The following is a 21,064-nucleotide window of genomic DNA, read 5'->3' as shown; positions in this document are numbered from 1 at the left end:
GATGGATCGTAAATGATCATTAATGCTTGCAGAGAACTGAAGAACAAGGCTATACAAGGATACAGAACCTTTAAAATGCATTTATTTAACAAAATGCTTGTAATTTTTTACCAAGGTGCTTGTACAAATACTTCTTGTTTCTAGATTGGACTAAAGTTGCTGGTTGACTTGGAGAGGACAAAACCCTTTATTTTTTTATATTGTACAATTTTTTTTTTAGTGTGTGTTTTCACTCCTGTGGAGTGCCTTTTCCCCCATATCAGATTGGCACAAATTCTGATTGCAAAATACAGCTCCAGTACAGGAGAACAACTTGATCAAGGCTGTTCCTAATATAATGTTTGATAACACTATAAAACTATTCCAAAGTACAGTTAGAATCTAATATTTTAAAGATTATCTCAAAATTATACTGAGAGATTTAAATTCCAGCTCTTTTTTTTTTTTTTTTTTTTTTTTTTTTTTGCTCAGAGTTGCAGAGGAACCATGAAGCTTAATTATTTATGACAAAATCTTCAGTGGTAGTCAGTTTGCTTTCTATGCCACTTCTGAGAGGGTAAGCTTCACCAGCTCTTAGGAACTCTTCACTGATAACTTTTATTATCAAAACCTGCTCCTGAAACCCACGAGTTTTTGTTTTAATTAACTTGTCTCTAAAAACTCAATTTTGCTGTATAATTCTCTGGTCCTCCTGTAAATGAGAGAGGAAAATGTTCTTAAACAATGTGTAGTAAGCTCCTACTACTTTTTAAGAAAACCATTCTAAACAAGAAGCTTAGCTCTCATCATTGGCTTTGCAGATAGTATTACTAAATACAAAATAGCTTGATTTTTTTTTTTTCTGTAATCTTTTAAAACATCTGATTGTTTATGATTTGGGTTTCTATCCAAAATTTAATTTAGGTACCTTTGAATATTCACAAAGAATCCATGGACCATTGAGGTACTACTTAAAGTGTGTTATGTACCCAGGACTCTTGACCATACTCGGAATATTTAAAGCCCAAACCAAACTTTGATCAGTAAGTGTGATAGGGATGGTAAGAAACAGTATGAACTGGAATAAAGTTTCATGTGCTTTTACTGATAAAGAAACTACGTAGGTACTATCAATGTCAGATTTCTGTTTGCTTATGTATATGGTCCATTAAGTACTTAACACAGTGCTCGCTAATCTTTCAGAAAGCTTGACATACAAATAGTTTAATAAAATAATCCCTAGCTTTACTGATGTTGAAATGGAAAATTAAAACTCGGATTTCATAAATAGCAGTATTTCCACTTCCAGAATGTGTAAGATTTTTCTAACCTTTGGTCTTGGATAAGTGATCAGGATGAAAAGAGTTTTAATACCTGCAGGTCATATATTTAGGATTATTTTGTAATTATGTTGTATGTGATTGCAAAGGATGGATATATCCTCAGTAGCAGAAATCTTTGTGACAGAAAGCAGGAGTTCAAATCGCTGGGTTGGAGGATGTAGTCGTAGGACTAACAGTAAGCTTGCTGCTTGGGGCTTAAAGAATGAAGTGTTCCTGCAGCTAACCCTCCCATTTCTGTAATTATTTCTACATAAACCTAAACTCATTCAAGAATTTAGGTCTGCTTTTAGAACTGAGCAAACACTCATCCCTCTAACTCAAATATAGTAATTTCAAAAAGAAGAATCTTTTTAATTGAAAGAGATATTTATTTTTATGAAAATATGAGTAAGTGAAGAACCACAGCATATATTGCTGGTGGGTAATGATGTGTGGTGGGGGGGACTATTTACAACCTTGGAATGTCTCTGTGGGTCTGTGTTTGAGAAAGTGAACAGATCAGTGTTTATGAAGGAACAGCATGGATTCTGCCCTTCATCACAGATACTTCAACTTCCAGTAGATAGCTCTGGACTTTATTTTTATCCTAGTTTTGTCTGCTTTTGATTAAAAAACACAATTTATGTACTTCCAGAAGTACATAAAAGTATGCACTTCAAGGTAAGTCAAAGGCTATAAGAACAAATAACTTTTTGCTGGTACATCTACCTATCAAACCAGAGATTACTTTCCTCAGCTTTTGAAAATGAAAGTTACTATTGTTCCATTGTTTACTGCATTTTTAAAATTGTAGCAACTCTGGAAAAGGGGTATGATACTTGGACAAGTGACAGCTTTTGTTATACTAAAACTCTTGAAGTTTTCCCACTGTTAGTGTTGGCCAACAATAGCCAGACTGCTAGAATGGGATGCTGGTTGCAAGCGTCCTAAGAAAAAACACTTATACATGGAGCCTCATGCCTACAACTCTTCCCTTAGCCCTCAGACCTGGTTCCTGTACTTACCAAGTCCCATTTTTCCCACCTGGAAGGGCAGTTTCTGCCAGAGTGTTGGGTGCTCTTGACCATGTGATGGAACACAGGTGCCACAGGCCCTACTGGTTAGGGTTATGTGTCGCCACTGGGGACCATGGTAACTGGAGGTTGCAGGCTTGGTGTGCTCTAGTCACTGCACATCAGCTGCTGTCCGCTGGCTTGGCACAGCGGAGTGGCTGCTAAGGTCCCAGGCAGGGTCTCTGAGTGCTTCTGAGGCCAGCCTTGATTTCTGTTTGTCTCTCTTGTGTTTTCTGAAGCATATTGGAAAGGAGGATGCATGTTGTAAAACTTGTAGTAAGAAAGAAATAAAAGCTCATTTTGGGGGTTGGAATGATAGAATTAGCCAGGTCTTTGCAATTTTAACCATCTGCACCCTATTTGCTAGATAGGGTAAAAGCTGTTAAAACCAGAGAAAATAACCTGCTTATGAACTAGGCTCTAAATAAAATTAAACAAATCAACAAATTCATTATATGGCATGCTAGATGGGATTTGTGTGAAGGAGCTGGCAACAATTACTGGCCTCTGACTGGTAGATATCAGCTGCAGTGAAATAGGCATCATATTCCTCTTGGCTCTTGTGGGGGAGAACCAAAAAGGGAGAGCTTTTCTTATCCCAGTTTAATTGGTGTCAAATACCATTAGTAGGTGTTCCATTCGATGTGATTTTGGGGAACTGGGTTGGGAGAAATATTATAAATAGGTTTTGACTTAATTTCATTATATACTTTTAGCATTAATTCAGATTGTCAAAGAGCAAACTGATAATTCATAGGATTACTAAATCAAACTGTTGTTACTCCTCTCAATTTTAAAACCAGTGTAAACTGCAGTGATTGGGTGTTTTTTTTCTTTTGATGTCTCTCTAAAATAGGGAAATAGCCAAATAAAAAAATTAGTTTAGTCCATTCAGATTTAAATTAGGAGTCCACAACAGAAATCTGATTAATGCAAAATACTCTTTCCAGGTTGTTTTTAATAAGGACTGTCTCACAAGGAAGTGATTAAGTGTATTTGAAAGAAAATATACCTAGTTTCTGTGCCACTTGTCCTGTGCTTGTTCTGCTAATCAACAGAGAGCTGCTGTTTTTCAGGAATTGCAGTCTAATGTTAAGCATTTAGTGCTGTTCTCTCTTACCCTTTAAAAAAGTATGTACTTAATCAGGATCATTCATCCTTAATTCTTATGAGTGTGATAGGTCAATTCTGTTAAAATTTGTTATAAGGTCACATGTTAGGTAGTTTAAAAGATACGCTGTTGCTTTTTGTGCTTTTAGCGGGGTGAAAAGAAATACTGCTTAAAATGGGTGTTGTCACGACTTAGTCTTTTCTAAGCAGTGACTAAGGTCACTACTAAGGTTCAGTCTGAGTTTAGGACTATATTAATTATAACACATTTACAAACAAAGAGCCTCAGTATTGTGTTGTGTTTTGATACAGCAATACTCAGCCACTGTGAGGAATACTGGTGTGACTGAGAATATCATCTTACCACTTTCAGTGCAATGTTTCAGTCCCATAGTAATTTGTCTTGGGACACTTACAATATCTCCATTAATTCAGTTTCAAACAAAGACATGGTTTAGTTTAGCAGTTACTTTTATTAAATGCCTCTTGCTAATGATAGGTCCTGTCTTCTTTATAGTGTTTGACACCTTGTGGGATGAAAAACTGAATTGAACAACTGAATAGTTGAACAAATTAGTGCAAATATTTATTACATGTTTTACTCCAAAAAAAAAAGCAACTGGATGGTAGACAATACAATAAAAATGTGTATTGATGAAGTTTACCTTTCTAAGTCTAAATCTTTTTTTATAAACAAAACACATACTCTTAAAGAATGGCTAGATCTATTTTGTATTTAAAAATTAGGCTTATTGTTTAAATGTGGTTATAGGCTTGTGTACAAAGCTACCCATTAATTGATAAGCAATGTGAAAGTTACCGTAACACTGACTGTACTCTTAAAAATTCAGAATAGCTCAGGAAAAATAGATTTCAATATTTCTCACCTTGCATTGCTGCCTGTTTATTAATTTATAGATTAATTACTTAATCTGACTTTTGATGCTTATCCACATTCATATTCCATGATGGGTACATACTTGCATATGTAGAGATTTTTGGTTAGCAGTAGCTATGTGGAGTGCATGTGTTCTGTGTCTGTGTGCTTTATATTTAAGATACGAAAATGTAGTGTGTGCCTGGCCACTTTTTCCAACAACTTCCTTGGGAGAATCTGTCCTGGGAGACATTTAAATACTGGATTTATTCTCTTCCATAGATAGATTCACTGAAGATTCAGTAACTCATTGCTTCTCTGAATCTGCACATGCCAGGAATAGGTTCAGCTGGACCTCCAAGGAACAGGGAAGTGAGACTGCAGACTTAAGCTTGGAAAAAAAGTAGGTAGATACTCTCTCAGATTCTAGAAACTGCTATTGAGAAACAAAGCATCACCTTGGATTCTGCTCTAAGATTTTCATCAACTGTATTGGAAAAGAAAATGCAACTCATTGAAAACTGAAGAGACTTCTAAGCAGCTGGCCATCTAAAAGGTACTTCAGAAAGATATAGCAGCCGCAGGACCACTGTTAGGTACAGACTCTCAGGCTCTGATGGCATCTTACTTGAAAATATGAGATTTGCGGGCTCCACTGGGAAATGGCCTATTCAGATTCTTGGGGAAACTTTGTAACAATGAAGTGGAGGTTCAGCCTCTAAATAAGCCTGGCTGCCAGCAGTGTAGCTGTTTTTCACTGGGAAATAAAATACACCGTAGTGTGTATGTCCTCTGTGGTGCTGTACTTTGCTGTATGAAAACCAGGAATACACTATGTTTGGAAGAATTCAGAGGAGATTCCTTGCTCCCCATGGTATTATATGTTGCATGAAGGTCATCAGTTTAGCTGCCTTCTCTTTTTATAGACCTTAGGAATGGCTGGAAGGAAGTGCCAGCGATGACAAGCATTCTTACCAGGCCACTAATCCTCTGCTCTGCTCAGTCCACAAACAGCTGTGAAAGATTGAGTACCTTGCTGTGCTTCCTTTGGAGACCACTTGGCCATTTTGAGCATTTGAGTCTGCATTACCAAGCATACCTAGTCGTCTTGGACTCTTTCATCTGGATAATCCTTCCAGTTCATTTCCTAGTCATTACCTCCCGTGGTCTTTCAGCTGTCCTTCCAATAATATCTTTTTTCCAGAAAACTTCCTATTGTAATAGGAAACTACTCACTTTCATCTTCAGAAAAGAATAGGTTTAGGGAACCTGTTCACCTGCGAACTGAAGTTAGACGTAATTGAGAGACTGGTTGTTATATCTTAATTTTCAGAATTCAACATTTCCATTATATTACCACATGTGTGAAGTTCCTTAGCTTGTGTTAGGTCAAAACTATTAACAATACCAGGGCCCTTGTAATTTGAATTATTGAGAGCTTTGAGGATTTTAACCCTGGTCTTTGAGGTAGCTGCCTAATACAGACAGATCTTCTCTACAGAAAATAGTGGTGAAATATTTAGAGACCTGATGAAAGAGCTCAATAGGGTTTTTAAACCCTTGGCAGTCAAACCTTTTCCCTTGGAGTAATGAAGGTTATGGTGGCCTCTTTGGTTTCCACATTTGCAAGGGTGTACCTCTCTTGTAGTAAATTCTAGAACCTGTTCAGGCTTGCAGATCAAAACATAACAGTTGAAAATGTACATTGTGCTACATGCCAGGCTATATCTGTGATCACATATGAGCTGGTGAAGGTTGGCACAGGCAGGTATTTTTTTTTTATATATATGCTTCTGCCTTCTTGAAATTCTAAAAGAGTTTAAGTGTCTGTGGGGGACCTTTGACATCCAGGGCAACTAGTTCACTGTGGGAAGCTCGCTGCTTTTAGTGACAGATACAGTGCCCTCAAAATGTAAACTGTCTTTTCAGAACTCATGAGTCTGTTCTCTAGACAATCTCTGGGCTTAAAGGTAGCTATGGGTGATACTGCAGTTGTATCGTCTGTTATTAGAGAGAAAGGTCATGGTCCTTCTGCTGTATAGGGAAGCTTTAAAGCAATGTATTTCAGATATATGTCATCAGGACAGATGATGGGCACTTAAAGGCCCATCATTTGGACAGTCTGCTTCTCGGTGGAAGCTAAACTGTGTTCAAAATCTTCACCATCCTAACAAGACACATTTTTATTCCTGGGAGGGGCATGGAGATGTTGGAATATCTGTAAAGTCCTTGTTAGTCATAAGGACTTCTTAATGCATGTAAACAAACCCATTTTCTGGGCATAAAATCAGACAGCTCAGATAAATATTAGTCTGTCCTCCTGTGGCTTAGTCTGTCTCCAGATCTTCTGTGTTTTGTGACTTTGAAGTTGCTGGGTCTAATGTGGTGCCCACATAGTTGGTTCTCAGACAAAAAGATAGTGCTGTCTACTGGTCTATACTTCCTATCTTTTGCTGGAACATCCATTTTGTACCTGTTCTTTGGCTAAGAAAAGTGTGGTATGTTGTTTGTGGGGGGGTTTTTTGGGTTTTTGTTTGTTTTGTTGTTTGTTTGTTTTTTTTTCCTTTAGAAACAACATAACGAATGGGAGGACTTGTTGATATGGATTATAGATGATGCAGATCTTTGTTGCCAGATTTGAATTCCCCCTCTTTTCCCCTCTGTAGTGTAAGATCCTTGCCTTTCATGATTTAACTACTTTACGACTGTTTTATGACCTTTGACTGCCTTCTTATTGAACCAGGATGATTTGTCCTTCAGTCTGTTCTTTACCAGCCAGCTATTTTGACTTGTCTGTACCCATTTCTCACTCTGTATCAGTGATATGCCTTGGTTTTGTCAATAAGAGATCAGATTCTGCTGTGCAAATTCAGTGTTTGAACCTTTACCCTCTAGAACTTGTGCCAATAAAAACTGTCTTCCTGTGCAATCAGCTTGGAGAAATGAAGAGCCAAGCTCTCATAAGATCTTCTGTAGCCACAGTTTTTCTAGGAACTTACCTGAAATTCTTGCTCTGTACTTTGAAAACTATTCACTTCCACATGTTCAGTTTCTGAAAGACCTTATTTATTCAGGACAAAATAGTCTCTCTATTCTGCCCATTCAGAAAAATAGCCCTTTTCCACTTTTAAACTGCACCCTCCCCAAGAAAAACCTTTGGGTCAGTAAGAAGAATTATACTGGAAAATATGAAGGGTATAGAAACCACCCAAGATTCTCCAAGGAGATCTGAGCTGCCATAACAGGACAAGCTATAGGACAGTCAGGTTGAATCTCACTGCAGTAGTTGATGTTCTGCCCAACAAGACCCTAGTCATCTTCTGTAACATTGCTTACAAATGTTTTTGTAACTCTTCAAGCCTCTTCTGCTGATGTGTTCACTAATATTGTCAGGTGTGACATCTCTAGATTAGACTCCTCATTTGAGAAACCACTGTTTCAGTTGCTGTCCTTGTAACCATGGTCATTTCTGCATAGACAGTAGTAGTTGCTTTGTGTTCTCTTCAGTGGGACAGGCACCTGCTCAAGGAGCCATAGCAGAGAAGAGTTACATACCTTACCTTACCTTACAATAAGTGAAGCTCTTCAAGTTGTGCATTTTGTGCATACAGTCCTAATCCTGCACCCCTCTCTTCCCTTTAAGTCCTATGCCCCATGATTCCACAGTGGCGACAAATAGAAGCACAGATATAAATGCTGCATTCAGACATAAAGGACAAAGTATACTGTATGGACTTTAGTAACCAAAAATCTCTAAACTTAAATATATAAAACACATGCATATCCACAGTATAGTGTATATACATAGTGCATCTTGAAGAAATTCAGCTCTTATAAGGTAAGTACTGTCTCTTGTTTTGTGAGTCACTTGTATTATGTCATAAACTTGCTACTTTTAAAATTTTGTGTAAAATAATGTTAAATATCTAATTGGTATGTCTAGATTTTTTTACTCAAACTGGAAAAAAAAAATCAGTCTCCATTACTACATTCACTTGCTTTTGTGGGCTGTTGCTCAAGAAACCTGTTCATTTCTTCAGATCTCCTACATCAGTCGTTTGTCTGAAGTCTACTACATCTTTTATTTCCCAGAATCTGCTGTTAGTCTGTTTTGTAATGATGGGATAGTATCTTTTAAATTATGTCCAGTACCAACAGATAACTGTGCGTCAAACAGGTATTCCTCTCTACTGTAGATAATCTAAAAAAAGTTAAAACTGTAGGTATAGCTGTCAATTTTAGTACTATTACCTTTCTCATCCACTTAATCTACCATATTTCTGTTTCCAATGGAAGACTAACAAGGCACTGGTTTTGTAAAGGTCCAATGTAATTATTAAGAAGATATCTCCGATGCCCCAAATTTTCAGTGGCTTCCCATGCTTTACTTGCTTTTCTAATCTTTGCATTTATCTCCCTTCAGATCTCAACATCTGCTGCAGTTTGATTGCCCAGGTTAGTGAAATTTTCCCCCTCTATCCACTTCTGTAATGATCCTGTGCACCCGTTTCTTTCCCAGTATTTCTCAATGTTGATCTGGCAGTATTTATTCTTGGCTAGATTGTCCACTTTTGACATTGGGGGGGGTGGTGGGAAAAGAAATAAATTATTTCCTACTTTATACTTGTAATTGTTATGAAGGCATATTTAGACTGTGTTTTCCAAATAAGTACTGGAGAAGAATAAAAATCATAAGTACAGAAAGAATAGAAACTGAAAAGAATAAAACAAATGTTTTCTCTTTTTTTAGAAGTGAAAGTAAATGGACGTTTGCAAAAAAATACCTTAGGTAGCAGGTATACTCAGGTACCAACAATAAGATGATGTTGAAGGATAAGAGCAAAGCAGTCTTCCTCAGGTCTGTCCAATACTAGCAGATTGAAAAATTTGAGTTACATTATGATTTCCTTTGTATCAGTCTGTAACAGCACGCTAGTTAATGTACTCTTGCATAATACAAACTATTCCAATAGCAAACAGAACGTATAGTTTGAAGTCAGATTAAATTGTAAAGTGTAGTCTCTCTTTTTTTTAATTTTAATACTATTTTAATGGTAAACTCAGCATCCTGTCTTTGGATGCTTGAAGCACCTTGACGTGAACTAAACTCTTCAAGCTCCACAAGTGCCCAGAAGCCTGAGATCATAGTTGATGTTTTTTTGTGCTATCCTCATACAGAGTAAAGAAAACTAGTAACCAAAATTAAGTGAAGAACCCTCCTTCACTAATATACAGACCATTTTTTCTGCTTTAAGAAGAGCTGCATAGAAATCTTCTTTGCTTTTTAAAACCTGTTCAGACTTTGGATTTCTCTCCATGTATTTTGAATTTTCCTTTGTGGAAATCCTGGAGCCTAGCTCTTTCCATTTGATTGCCAGTAATTGTCAAGCTGTGAGCTATTTTTCAGGTTCTTTTCTGATGATTGAGTTAAAATTTGTTATTACTACTGAGCTAAATATTTCCTAGGAAAAGGGAGAGGTGGTTTTGGATTGCTCTGGGCAGGAAAGAAAACTGAACATAAATACCTGTATCCTGAGTAAGGGCTATACCTCTGTATGAGGAGGGGAGACTATCATTATCATCTCTTTGTTGTGTTTTATATGAAAATATGACTGCTTGATTCAATTTCTCTGGACCCTGATCTGGTAGATATTTAGCAGTATCTTTGGGACTTCCATCTAGAATTCAGACTCTTGCGAGAGCTTTCTTCTGTGTGTCCCAGTAGAATGAGACAGGCATTTCACTCAGCTCTGTGAAAGTTGAGGTGATTGTGACCATGTCCACAAGTAGATCTCTAATATTGAAGTGTTATGGATGGCCTCAGAATTATATGGCAGCTGAATAAAAATTTGAGAATCTGTGTTTTGATTTTACTCACCTAAGTCCTGTGGTTTAGGGACTCTAGTCCTGAGAGACTTGATAAAAGTAGCACAAATTCTGTTGTGGAGTAAGGAAGTCAACCTCTCAGAAGGTGACAGCATTGTAACATATAGGTGGATGAATGAATCCCAATTTTATTAATCAGTTAACTCCAAGTTAGATGCTTATTGTGTTGTACTTTAGTATAGGTAAAAAATACAATCTTTATGCTCGTAAATTTTAGAAGGGGCTACTGTAATTAGCTGCTTTCTCTTCACACAAATGAGTTGTACAGTCTTGTCTGGTAATCTTATTTCTAAATTCTACTGGTGAGTTGAAAAATTTACTTGAGTTAAAAGCACTATTTTGTAAATGGAAACCCATCCTTTTGTAAAAGCTTTTTGTTCCTGGCTAATTACTTTCACTGATGCAAATAAACACTTATTTTCATTCCGATCTTAGTCCAGCTTCCAGTGTTTCTCTTTGCCTTTGTTATCTTCCTGTCTGAGTAGTTACAGAACTTATGTTCTCTCCTGATAAGTTTTTCAGTATGGCAGATTCCAGAGACCTTGAATCAGTCTTGTAGCTGTTATTCAATCTGAGGGGTACTTGCCTCACTTGACTTGAAGACCTTTAGTTTGACTGACTACTCCATACAGTCCAAAGAATAAGAAGCTTCTCCAGAGAGCAATTTGGAGCATCAGGGTCAGGCTTCTGCATTGCCTCTCAAAGAATCTCTCTCTCTCTCTCTCTTTTTTAATCAGTTAGGAGGACTAGCTGGCTAAGGCAGACATCTTAAGTTCAGCAGTGAGAAGACATCCTTTTGTGACATGTAAATGCTGTAGCTAACAATATTCTAATAGAAGTCTTGCTTGTTGTATTATAATGGTGTTAGCACTCCCCTTTTTCCACTTCTTACTTCATTTAATTGGTTAATACACAGTTAGTCCCACTTGTCCTCCCATATAGTCAACTGGAAGCTTACTTTCAGCTTTGCTGAACTGAATTGTCAGAAGCTAAATATATGCTTTCTATAAAAATTATAAAATATTTCCGGCAATGTCTAATTTAGGCAAAAATAAGGAAGGAAATCAGATATTTAACTGAAGTAACTGTAACTACTAACAGTTCTTAGTTTAAAAAAATCACTCTGTTAGCATATCTTTGCACTTATTTCTGGACAAATAACATATGCTGTTATATTTCTCTTCCCAGTATTCTTTTATTGTTTGTAATTTTAAGCTAGGGTAATGAAGTTCGATCTTATTTGTTTGTAAGTCAAGGCCAAGGCGTTATCATCACAAGGTAGAATAGTACAATACATGTGTTTCTTTTTTTAAAGTTGAGGAAGACTAAACTGGATGTGTAGCAGCAGACTTGTATTAAAATTTTACTTAGTGTGCTAAATAAAATTAATCCATACTATAAGCTTTTAATTTAATATTATAAAAAGGATGAACTTGCTATATTGGGTTTTAGTTGCTTCACTTCTATTGGCTGCTTTGCGAATCCATCTTAAATTGTGTTTACAATTAGCCAAAGTGGTTTTTTAATAAGTCCATTGCATACAATGTTAATCATCAGAGGTTAATGAAGTATTTTCTTGTTTCTCTGGGTATTTGTACAGGATATCTTAATCCATTGTTTTGATATTCCATAATTTCTTAATCATAGTATATCATATAATATTCTCAGTTTTAATTATGTAAGTTATAACCTGATAACTTTATCACATTAGTTAAAATGCCACAATGATTTGAAAAGAATTACTTAAATTACGCGTCTAAAATTTAAGTAAGTGGACATGTCAAGAAATTCCTTCCTTCAGTCATAAGGTTACTTTTAATCAAACGTGCAGCAGAGTTTTACCAAGCTAGAGCTACAAAAAAAAAGTTTGCAAGTTATAACACTCAGTATCTATTTGTGACTATACTAAGACATCCATCAAATCACTTCATGAATCGTAGAATGTAAGACTGGAGGTATCCCAGTACCTTATCCAATTTACCCAGTTTTTTTGAGTACAGACTTACTTTGGTAAAGGACCTCTTTAAATATTTCTTTTTAAATCTTTTTTCATATGTCATGCTTATCAAATTTCTGCTTATTGCCTGATCTTTCTTTTGGATTCTGTACACATAATCCACGTCTTTAATAATGAGTAATGACCAAAATAGGACATAATTCTTCAGCTGAGGCCTTACTGGTACTGAGCAGTATGTGAAGGTCACATTGTGTCATGAATTGGTATATTCTATTACTTTTGCAGTATGAGGACATTATTAGAACATGCTGAAGTTTAATCTGCTAAACCTTCAGTTCCCTTTCTAAAGAGCTGTTGCCAGATCATTCTTCCATTTTGTGTTCATGCATCTGATGTTTACCTCCATATAGTGTTTTTTGAACATTAATGTTTTTAGGGAAACTAATCATATTTATTTCACACTATTAACTGAGATGCCAGGTTGCCCAGATCATTTTGAATTCCAGTCTTTTTCTTTACAGTGCCTGCAATACTCATCATTTGATGTAATTTGTAAATTGAATAAGTATAGTCTCTATTTCACTGTCCATATCATTAATGAAAATCTTAAATATTGGTAGATTTGGGTGGGTTTTTATGGAGTCTTCTTTGGCATATTCAATTCTGCAGTGGATCACTAATTAAAAATAGCTTTTCCAAACATTTGAACATCCATCTTTACAGTTGTTCCATTTAAGTCAGGTATTCCAAACTGGCTTATGAGAATTGTTTCAGAGAATTTCAAAACGCTGGCCAAGGTCAGGATTTGTTACATCTGTCCTTCCCTCTGTTGTCAAAGTTTGCTACCCACCATGTAATAGAGAGAAATTATTTGTTTTCACACAAATTTATGTTGATCCTTACTTAGCTTATGATGTTACCTGTTAGATGTTTATGAATAGTTCTGGTTTTGTTTTCTTTTCTGCTGCTGTTCTGGAAATTCAAGTTAATGTGATTGACCTGTAACTCTCTAGGACTTGCTGATAGTAGCCAATTTTGGACATAGTGGCTAGTTGAGTTTTGAGTAAGATAGGCCCAGGAAACATGGCTTCAGGGTCACAAGGAACAGACAGAACTGAGACTAAGTTGTGGATTGTAGTCACAAATGGGAATAAATTTAAAAAATGCTTAAAAAGGGTAAGTTATTTAGCAGTTTAACTCTCAGCCCTCGTGTATGTAACACTTCATTTCTTACATATCCCTGGCTTTATTCCTCATCCTTGTTCTCAGTCACTGTGAGCTTCCCCAGATACAGGTGTGCCTTATTTGTCTTGCTGCTGCTGCCCAAGGCACACCAATCCACCAGTATCCTTGTGCCCATTTCTTTATGCTGTCTCTTGTGGCTCCAGTGGGATCCAGTCTCTGTTGGCACCTCCAGGAGCTACTAGTGGAGCATAGGACCTGAAAATATCCTGAGAGATGACATGGAATGGAAGAGAGAAAGAGCAGAAGTCATGGACTGTCTTGTGCTGCGGTGTAGGGGTTGTCCCCCACGCTTCAGGCTTTTCTCAGTCCCCAGCATGCTTTCTTGCACTAGTCTCTGAATATCTTTCAGGCTTACCAATTGGCATTCACCCTCTGAAGACCTGACAACTAGTTTAATTGCTTTAAAAATGATTAGCATTTGTGACTTTAAGCAGAAAAACTGTTTATTGGTTAAACATTGTCTTGGTTTCTCCAGTGGAAGTTTTATGCTATTGGTTGCCTATTTTGATCTCTGGAATCATGCTCATCCTTCACATGCTCTTAAAGATAATAGCTCTGAGATTTATTTTTTTTTATTATTTAGGGCAAATTTCTTCAGGACTAGGTATTTTTGGGGAAAAACCAAACAATTTTAGCTATGTAACTGTCAACCTGAGTGTTTCTTAATCTAATCTGAATTCTTAACCTTTTTTAATGTTAGATACATTTAACAGGTTAACTGTTAAAACTTATGTTCAGTTTTACTTAAGAAATTCAGATTATACTTGTTCTGAATCTTCATGATATATGGATTATTCTGTTTAATCTGCTTTACTTAGTTGAATAATAGAAAATTTCTGGATTGTCATGTAATAATCACCTTGTTTCTTTAATTTTTCTCCTTGTTCATTATGTAGATTAAATTGATCAGAGATAGAGGTATTATCACTGTTGGTGGCAGGTATGTAAACAGGAATTATCTTGACAATGTATATATGCATATTTTTGTCATGTGAAGGCACTTAATTTCTAAAAAATGCTGCTGTAGCCATCTTAGGACAATGGCACTTCCTTAAAAATGGATTGCATTAGGTATTAGTAATGCTATTTCATGTCCCTTAACATGAAGATCATTGTTTCAGTAGATGTTCAGGAGTCAGGAGTTGCTGGTTCATTTGCTAGTTTTTGGCTCATCAGTGAAAGTTTCTTTGATGGAGTCTGGACCAGAAATGTATTTGCATTAAATTATTTCCCTTGTGCCTAGTATCATATAGTTCTCTGGCAACCAAGTTTCTTTCTCTGATTTTGTAGTGTCGTGTCATGTGTGTCCACCTGTCCACCCCGGCCCCCTTTTTTTTCTGGTGAGTCCTAGAGAATAAACAGCGACTTGTCCAGAGTTAGTTTATGCTTTGTTTTTTGGCATATCCTGACACTTTCAATCTTCCAGGACAGTTCACTGCAAAATTCTTTATATATCTTTATCAAGGCACCAGTTAGCATTTTTCTCTAGGCCTTTGAAGGAATCTGCTTGCTCAGTCAGGCATGTGGTTGACTTGTTCATTGAAGTAGGGCTGCTGTGTGATGGCACTAACAGCACAGAAAGATTGTGCATCATCAGTAAGGCTGTCCTTTTCTCAGGAGATGTGTGTGGAATAAACATAAGCTTTTAGTTTTCTGAAATTTGGAGGATCTAACTGTAGTCTTGAAGATGAGCATCCGTATAATTTTACTACATATACCCACTCCATTTGCGTCCTGTCAATTGCTAATACCCTTACTTGGACATGCGCTTAGTTTATTTTTGTTTTTTGCCTTTTTGCACTTGCAGCTTGGGGAAAAAAAAATATATATTGAGTGATGGAATGACAAGGCCATCATGTCTTCTAATAATACTGAATGGGTTTTTGAAGGCCATGGTAGTAATAATCAAATCAATAGATTATGGAGGTATTGCCGTGCCTAGATTGATGGCTAAGTCTTGTATGTTATACAAGTCTAGAATTATTTTGGGTGCCTGGATTTAAAATTATTGCATGGATAAGAGGGCCAATTAAGTACTGAAAAAACAGCATTATTAAAACAGTTCTGGATATTACACGTGCTTATACCTCAAGGCAGATTCCATACCATAAGCACTGTGATAGATTCCATCTCTGATCACAGTTTTTGCCTGTAAGATTATGTTTTAGACTTATCTGACACCTCAGGCAAAGCTTCATCTTTGTTACTTACAGGCATGGCTCACCACTTTGCATTCCAAGGAATCACAGTTTTGCCTGGATTTCTACACAACTTGTACATTTCTGGAAAGCATGAAGAGTGAAAAGTTTGTGTAGGCTCCTGTTTGGGAAAGAAGAATCAAAACCAAAAGAACCCCCCTCAGCTCTTTCAGGAAACTGTTAGTTTGGAGCAGTTAGGAGTAGTATCTCCAATTTACAGACAGCACCAGCAGTACTCTGTAAACGTTTCCTTTTATCCTTACACTGGTTCTGAATGAACGTGTAGTTTAACCCTAGCCAGCAACTCACTCACTTTCCCCCCACCCAGTGGGATGGGGGAGAGAATCAGAAAAAAAGAAAGTAAAATTCCTGGGTTAAGATAAGAACAGTTTAATAGGACAAAGGAAGAAACTAACTGATAATAATGACAATAATAAAAGGATTGGAATATACAAAACAAGTGATGCACAATGCAGTTGCTCACCACTTGCTGACTGATGCCCAGTTAGTTCCTGATCAGTGATCCACCTGTCCTGGCCAGCCCCCCCGCCCCCCCCAGTTTACACGCTGGGCTTGATGTCACATGATATGGAATACCCCTTTTGCCAGTTTGTCCTGGCTGTGTCCCCTCCCAACTGCTTGTGCCCCTCCAGCCTTCTGTTTGGCTGGGCATGAGAAGCTGAAAAATCCTTGACTTGTTGCTAAGTAGTGTTTAGACTAACTGAAAACATCAGTGTGTTATCAACATTCTTCTCCTACTAAATCCAAAACATAGCACTATACCAGCTACTAGAAAGAAAATTCACTCTAACCCAGCTGAAACCAGGACAGTGTCAGACATCAGGGCTTGAAGAAAACGGTGGGTTTTATGTGCTCAAACTTTTCTAGGTTATATATTGCTGTTGGCCATCTTTGTCAGTGAGAAAGAGATTGCATTGCATTTAGCCTACTAAAGCCTTACTTGATTGGGAATTCCCAAAATGGAATATACACAGGAAGAAAGCAGTTGACAGAAAGAATTGTTTCTTACTAGTTCATTATCACTTTGTTCAGGTTCTTTGTATTTGGAAAAAGAAACTAGAGCTACACTCAGTTTGCTCTATCTTTGATTTGGTGCATGAATATAGTTGAAATGTGTGTGTGTTGAATGGAAGATCTTGGCAAAATCGGGGTCTTGGTTGGATGGAGAGAGGTTAGCCAAGACAGTATATCTGAAAGCATTCCAGCCGCTACCAAGTGGCTAATCTTTCTTCTAGTCTTAATAGTAATGAGAATTTGGACAGTAAGAACTGAGTTTGTATGCATTACTCTGATAATACAGAGCAAGGGTATAAGGTAGAATGCTGGTGCCAGGGATGCATTCAGTTATATTGTCCACTCTCTATGTCTTGATCTGGAAAATTGGATTTTACAAAGATAACTGATTTTAAAATAGTAAAGAAGCTGTGCTAGTCTGGAAAACCTTGTACTAGTTGGCTCAGGGAAAATTACAGGCCTTTTCTACATCTGGAAAAATCAGACCTGCAATTCAGCATGCACACAGCTCTGACTGAAGAGTTAGCTACATTACTGAGAACAGGCAAAACCCACAGGGAAATGCTTTGGCCTTTGATGTGTCTGTGTGCCTGGGTCCCCATTTGACTGCTGTAGTTAATGCCTAAAGAGTCATACAATTACAGCCTGTATAGTTCTGTGGTGACAAGAGTGTTAATGCATGAGATGCTGCCTGTGAAGGTTCACAAGTAATTGCCCATCATGGGATTTTTGAGTAGTTCTATCAGCTAAAGATCTGTGGAAATCTTGTTTGAGCTACTTCATCATAAATACATTTAACCTATAGTTACAAGAAATGTCTCTAAGTCCATAATGAGTTAGCACTTAGAGTACTGAATTAATCCTGAATCACTGTATTTTCAGATATTCAATTAATAATACTGCTGTTAGTTACAGCTTACTTAGTGACTGTATCATTGAAGATTGAATATGCTGTTAAGGATCAGAGGGTCAGCTCTGGGATCAGACCAGGTTGCTCAGGGCTTTGTGCACTTGGGTATGGAAAACCTCCAAGGAAGGAGACTGAAGGAGCTCTCTGGGCAGCCTGTGCCACTGCCTACTGCCCTCCTATGGAAAAAAGTTTCTCCTTACATCTACTTGGTAGCTCTCTTTAAGGTTATGGTATGCTTAAGAGGAGTGAAACTTAAAAAAATAAATACTAATTTAGATATTTGAAGATTGAGATGAGTAGTGGTTATTTTCCTACTTAAGGAGTTGATTGAATCCAGTGTTTTCCCCCATTGATCTAAGAGGACAGCATTTTGCCCTCAGGGTGCTGCTTTGAGAAATTCAGTTAGTCAGCTGCAGATGCAGGGTTAGTAGTTATCTAGATGTAGAGCTTTATCTTACCTCTTTGAAAGCCTCTGGTGAGTGGATGAATCAGGTCTGTTAATTAAACAAGGTAGAGGCTGCAGAAACATGGAACAGGTGACAAGAATAGCAGAAAACACCTTGGCTTCTCTCATGGGCTGGGATAGCAGGTGTTGACAGACACATAAAGGTGGGTGTAGGAAAACTGTCAGCTTTTCACCTTCTCACCTTTGACAGAAAGGGAATAAATAGAACAACTTATCTTTTATGTTTAAATATCATTCCAGATGAAAAACTTCAGATTCTGTTCCCAAATGTGTCTTAAAGCAAAGAAAAAAAAATAAACTAAAACATAGAAAAAGCAAGCTTCTGTCTTCAATTGAAGTTAGAAGTTAATCTTTAAAAACAAAACCACTAACCCTTCTTTTTATTTCCTTTCTGACCAAATCAATTATATTGGACAAATTAATATTAGATTTAATAGACTTTCTGTGACATGTAAATAAAACCCAACTGATTTTTTTACTTAAGAAAATCACCATCGCTTCGCAAATCCTGTTTATGTTCGGGTCAAAAAAGGCTCTGCTTGTGTACTAACACTCTGGCCAGGAAAGTATCTGGACTATTTTGCTCTCAAAGTATTTACTAAAACTGAACTTTTCCATTTTATAGATAGGAAATCAAGGGTTCTCTAGTTTGAAGTGGTATCACATAATCAGAATTAGTAATAAAAATCGGTGTGCAGCTTTTGCCATACAGGTCTGTCAGCCTGTGGTCACCTTGTCTCTCAAATGTTTTTACTACGTCTTTACTTTAAAATCAGTTTATTCTGGTTGCTTCTTCATACCTCTGAGTCTTTACAGTTTCTTGTTCAGAAATAGTAATAAGCACAGAGATCACAGGACTATGCAAATTACTTTTACATCTTCTAATGCCCGCTTTGGCATATTTGGTATTGTCAAGCATGTTTCAAAAAGTGATTGTGCAAAAAGTATTTCTTACGGGTAATTTCTAGTCTTCATGGTTGATTTAAAAAAAACAAAACAAAACAAAAAAAACCCAAAAAACCAAAACAACAAAACAAAAACCTCCAAACCCAAACCAAAAACCAAACACAAACCAACAAAAACTGGTGTGGAACCAGAAAAAATATTAAAAAAAAATCCAAATCCATCAAGCCAGTCTTGTGTGTGTGTGTTTTTTTTTTTTTTTTTTTTTAACATGACTTGAAAGGATAGAATTACTGACACTGGTAGTTCATCACATTGTAGTTGATAGTCTACTGTCAGTCAGTTGCTTCAGTTCTTTAGGCTGAAGTGGCTGACAAATCATTCTTCCAGTCTGCCCTAGTCATTGCTGATGTAGCTGCACCCTCTCCTGGAAGCGCTTGCTGTTGTGTTTGGCACTGGAGGTGGTTCCTGCTCCTCTTCGTCCTTGCCCCTGGATGTCATGGATGTTGGGATGAGGCAGTCTGGAGGGCCCTTCCTACTTGCACTGTCTGGCCTCCAACCCTCTGCTTCTTGCTCCTGCCTGGAGCTCCGTTGCAAGTTTGGTAGCATGTATCTCTGTCTTAATGCACAGAACAGTACTGCGGTGATACTCATTAATCATTCAGTACCTTCAGACCTGAGAGCATGCCCCAGCCAGTGAAGCAACCCATTCTAGACAGTCCTTGTGGATTCTGCGTTATGTTAAATCTATGACTAGTAAATTAGACGTGGTTGTGGAGAACACTTCTAGTTTCCGTTCAATTTTCTTGGTGTTAAACACAGTCTTGCTGTTTTCTTGAATTAAGTTCCTTAATTGTGAATAAAGCAACAACACATTTCAGATTGTTTTTATTGTATTGCACTTAATACTGTTAAGCCAGTGTGAAACTTATTTTAAAATCTGTAGAAGCAGAGTAAGTTAGTTGACCATTTGTAGCCATATTTGTAAGTCTGAGATTCACAGATTACTCGTACTTAACTCAAGTTTTCTAAGGTTTATCTTCCTTCTAATTCTAAAGCCAGTTTATTTTCTCAACCTTCTTTTTAAACAGATGAAGCATGTAAAAGACAGATTTGGTGACAGCGTGCCAGAAGTGGTGCTTCTGCTGTGTCTGGGCATTACTTCAGGAGTTGGCAGATTGATCTTTGGCAGAGTTGCAGATTATATTCCTGGTGCAAAAAAAGTTTATTTACAGGTATGTCTGCATGCTGTTCTGAAGGAATATCAAACAATATTCTGAAGGCTCTAGTTGCAGGTGCGCTTTTTTCTCTTTTTAATGCTAAGGAAACATGTCTACTACTTGCTGGGTGTTTTCAGCTGGGAAAGAAATAAATTATTAATCATTAGCATGTGAGTGAGAGAACCTTTGGGGATTCTCTAGATTCTGCTTTCCCTGTTTTATCCCATGATTTCATAATGGTTGCAAAAATATTACTTTGTTTCCCTATGTTCTTCTGTTAAGGATTTTGAATATCTTTATCTTTGATAGGTGATAATTTGGTGTTAAGTATGTTCTGTGCATAGTGCACAAGGGTAAAGCTATGGCAATTTAAGAGGTGCTTAGTTGAGATACTGCTGAATGGAGGGGGTTACTTGCAGAAAGAGTCACAGCCTCCAGAAATGCTGAAGCTTGGGGATGAAGGAGGGTATACACTTTTTTTTCCCCTCTGCACTTATAAACGATATTTTTTTGAGAAAGTAGCAGTGTTAGTGTAGATTTTTGGAAAAGCTTTAGTTAGTAACTTGGATGTTATCAACCACTGGGTGTTCCTGTTTTGTTGTTTTAAAATGAATAACAAGGGAGACATCTAATGGCTGTTATCTGTACTACATTATTGAAAACAAAAATTCTTATGAAAGAACCACCTTTCTGAAGATGGAGTATTTGCTGCCATAGTTAGATAAAATTAGATTCCCTGATGATAGAGACTGGGACTGTATCTCATTCATTTGCATTGATTTAATACCTATTGTTACACTTTCAGGAAACATCAAGATAAAAAATAAAAAGGCAGCATTGAGATGTTACCTGATTTCCAAAGCGCAAATACCAAACTTGCAAT

The 21,064-nt window shown here is 37.0% G+C and overlaps 1 protein-coding gene across 1 annotated transcript in view; it reads left to right on the top strand.

Moving 5' to 3' along the window:
- Positions 1 to 21,064, top strand: part of SLC16A10 (solute carrier family 16 member 10) — a 78,245-nt gene that overhangs the window by 49,094 nt on the left and 8,087 nt on the right. Inside the window, exon 4 of the mRNA XM_069805072.1 lies at positions 20,053 to 20,196. Coding sequence (XP_069661173.1) covers positions 20,053 to 20,196 — 144 coding nt within the window. The remainder of the gene's footprint in view (positions 1 to 20,052; positions 20,197 to 21,064) is intronic.

Source organism: Haliaeetus albicilla, chromosome 17, assembly GCF_947461875.1.
Source record: "Haliaeetus albicilla chromosome 17, bHalAlb1.1, whole genome shotgun sequence".
Taxonomy (NCBI): Eukaryota; Metazoa; Chordata; class Aves; order Accipitriformes; family Accipitridae; genus Haliaeetus; species Haliaeetus albicilla.
This window is presented reverse-complemented; position numbering and strand designations above follow the sequence as displayed.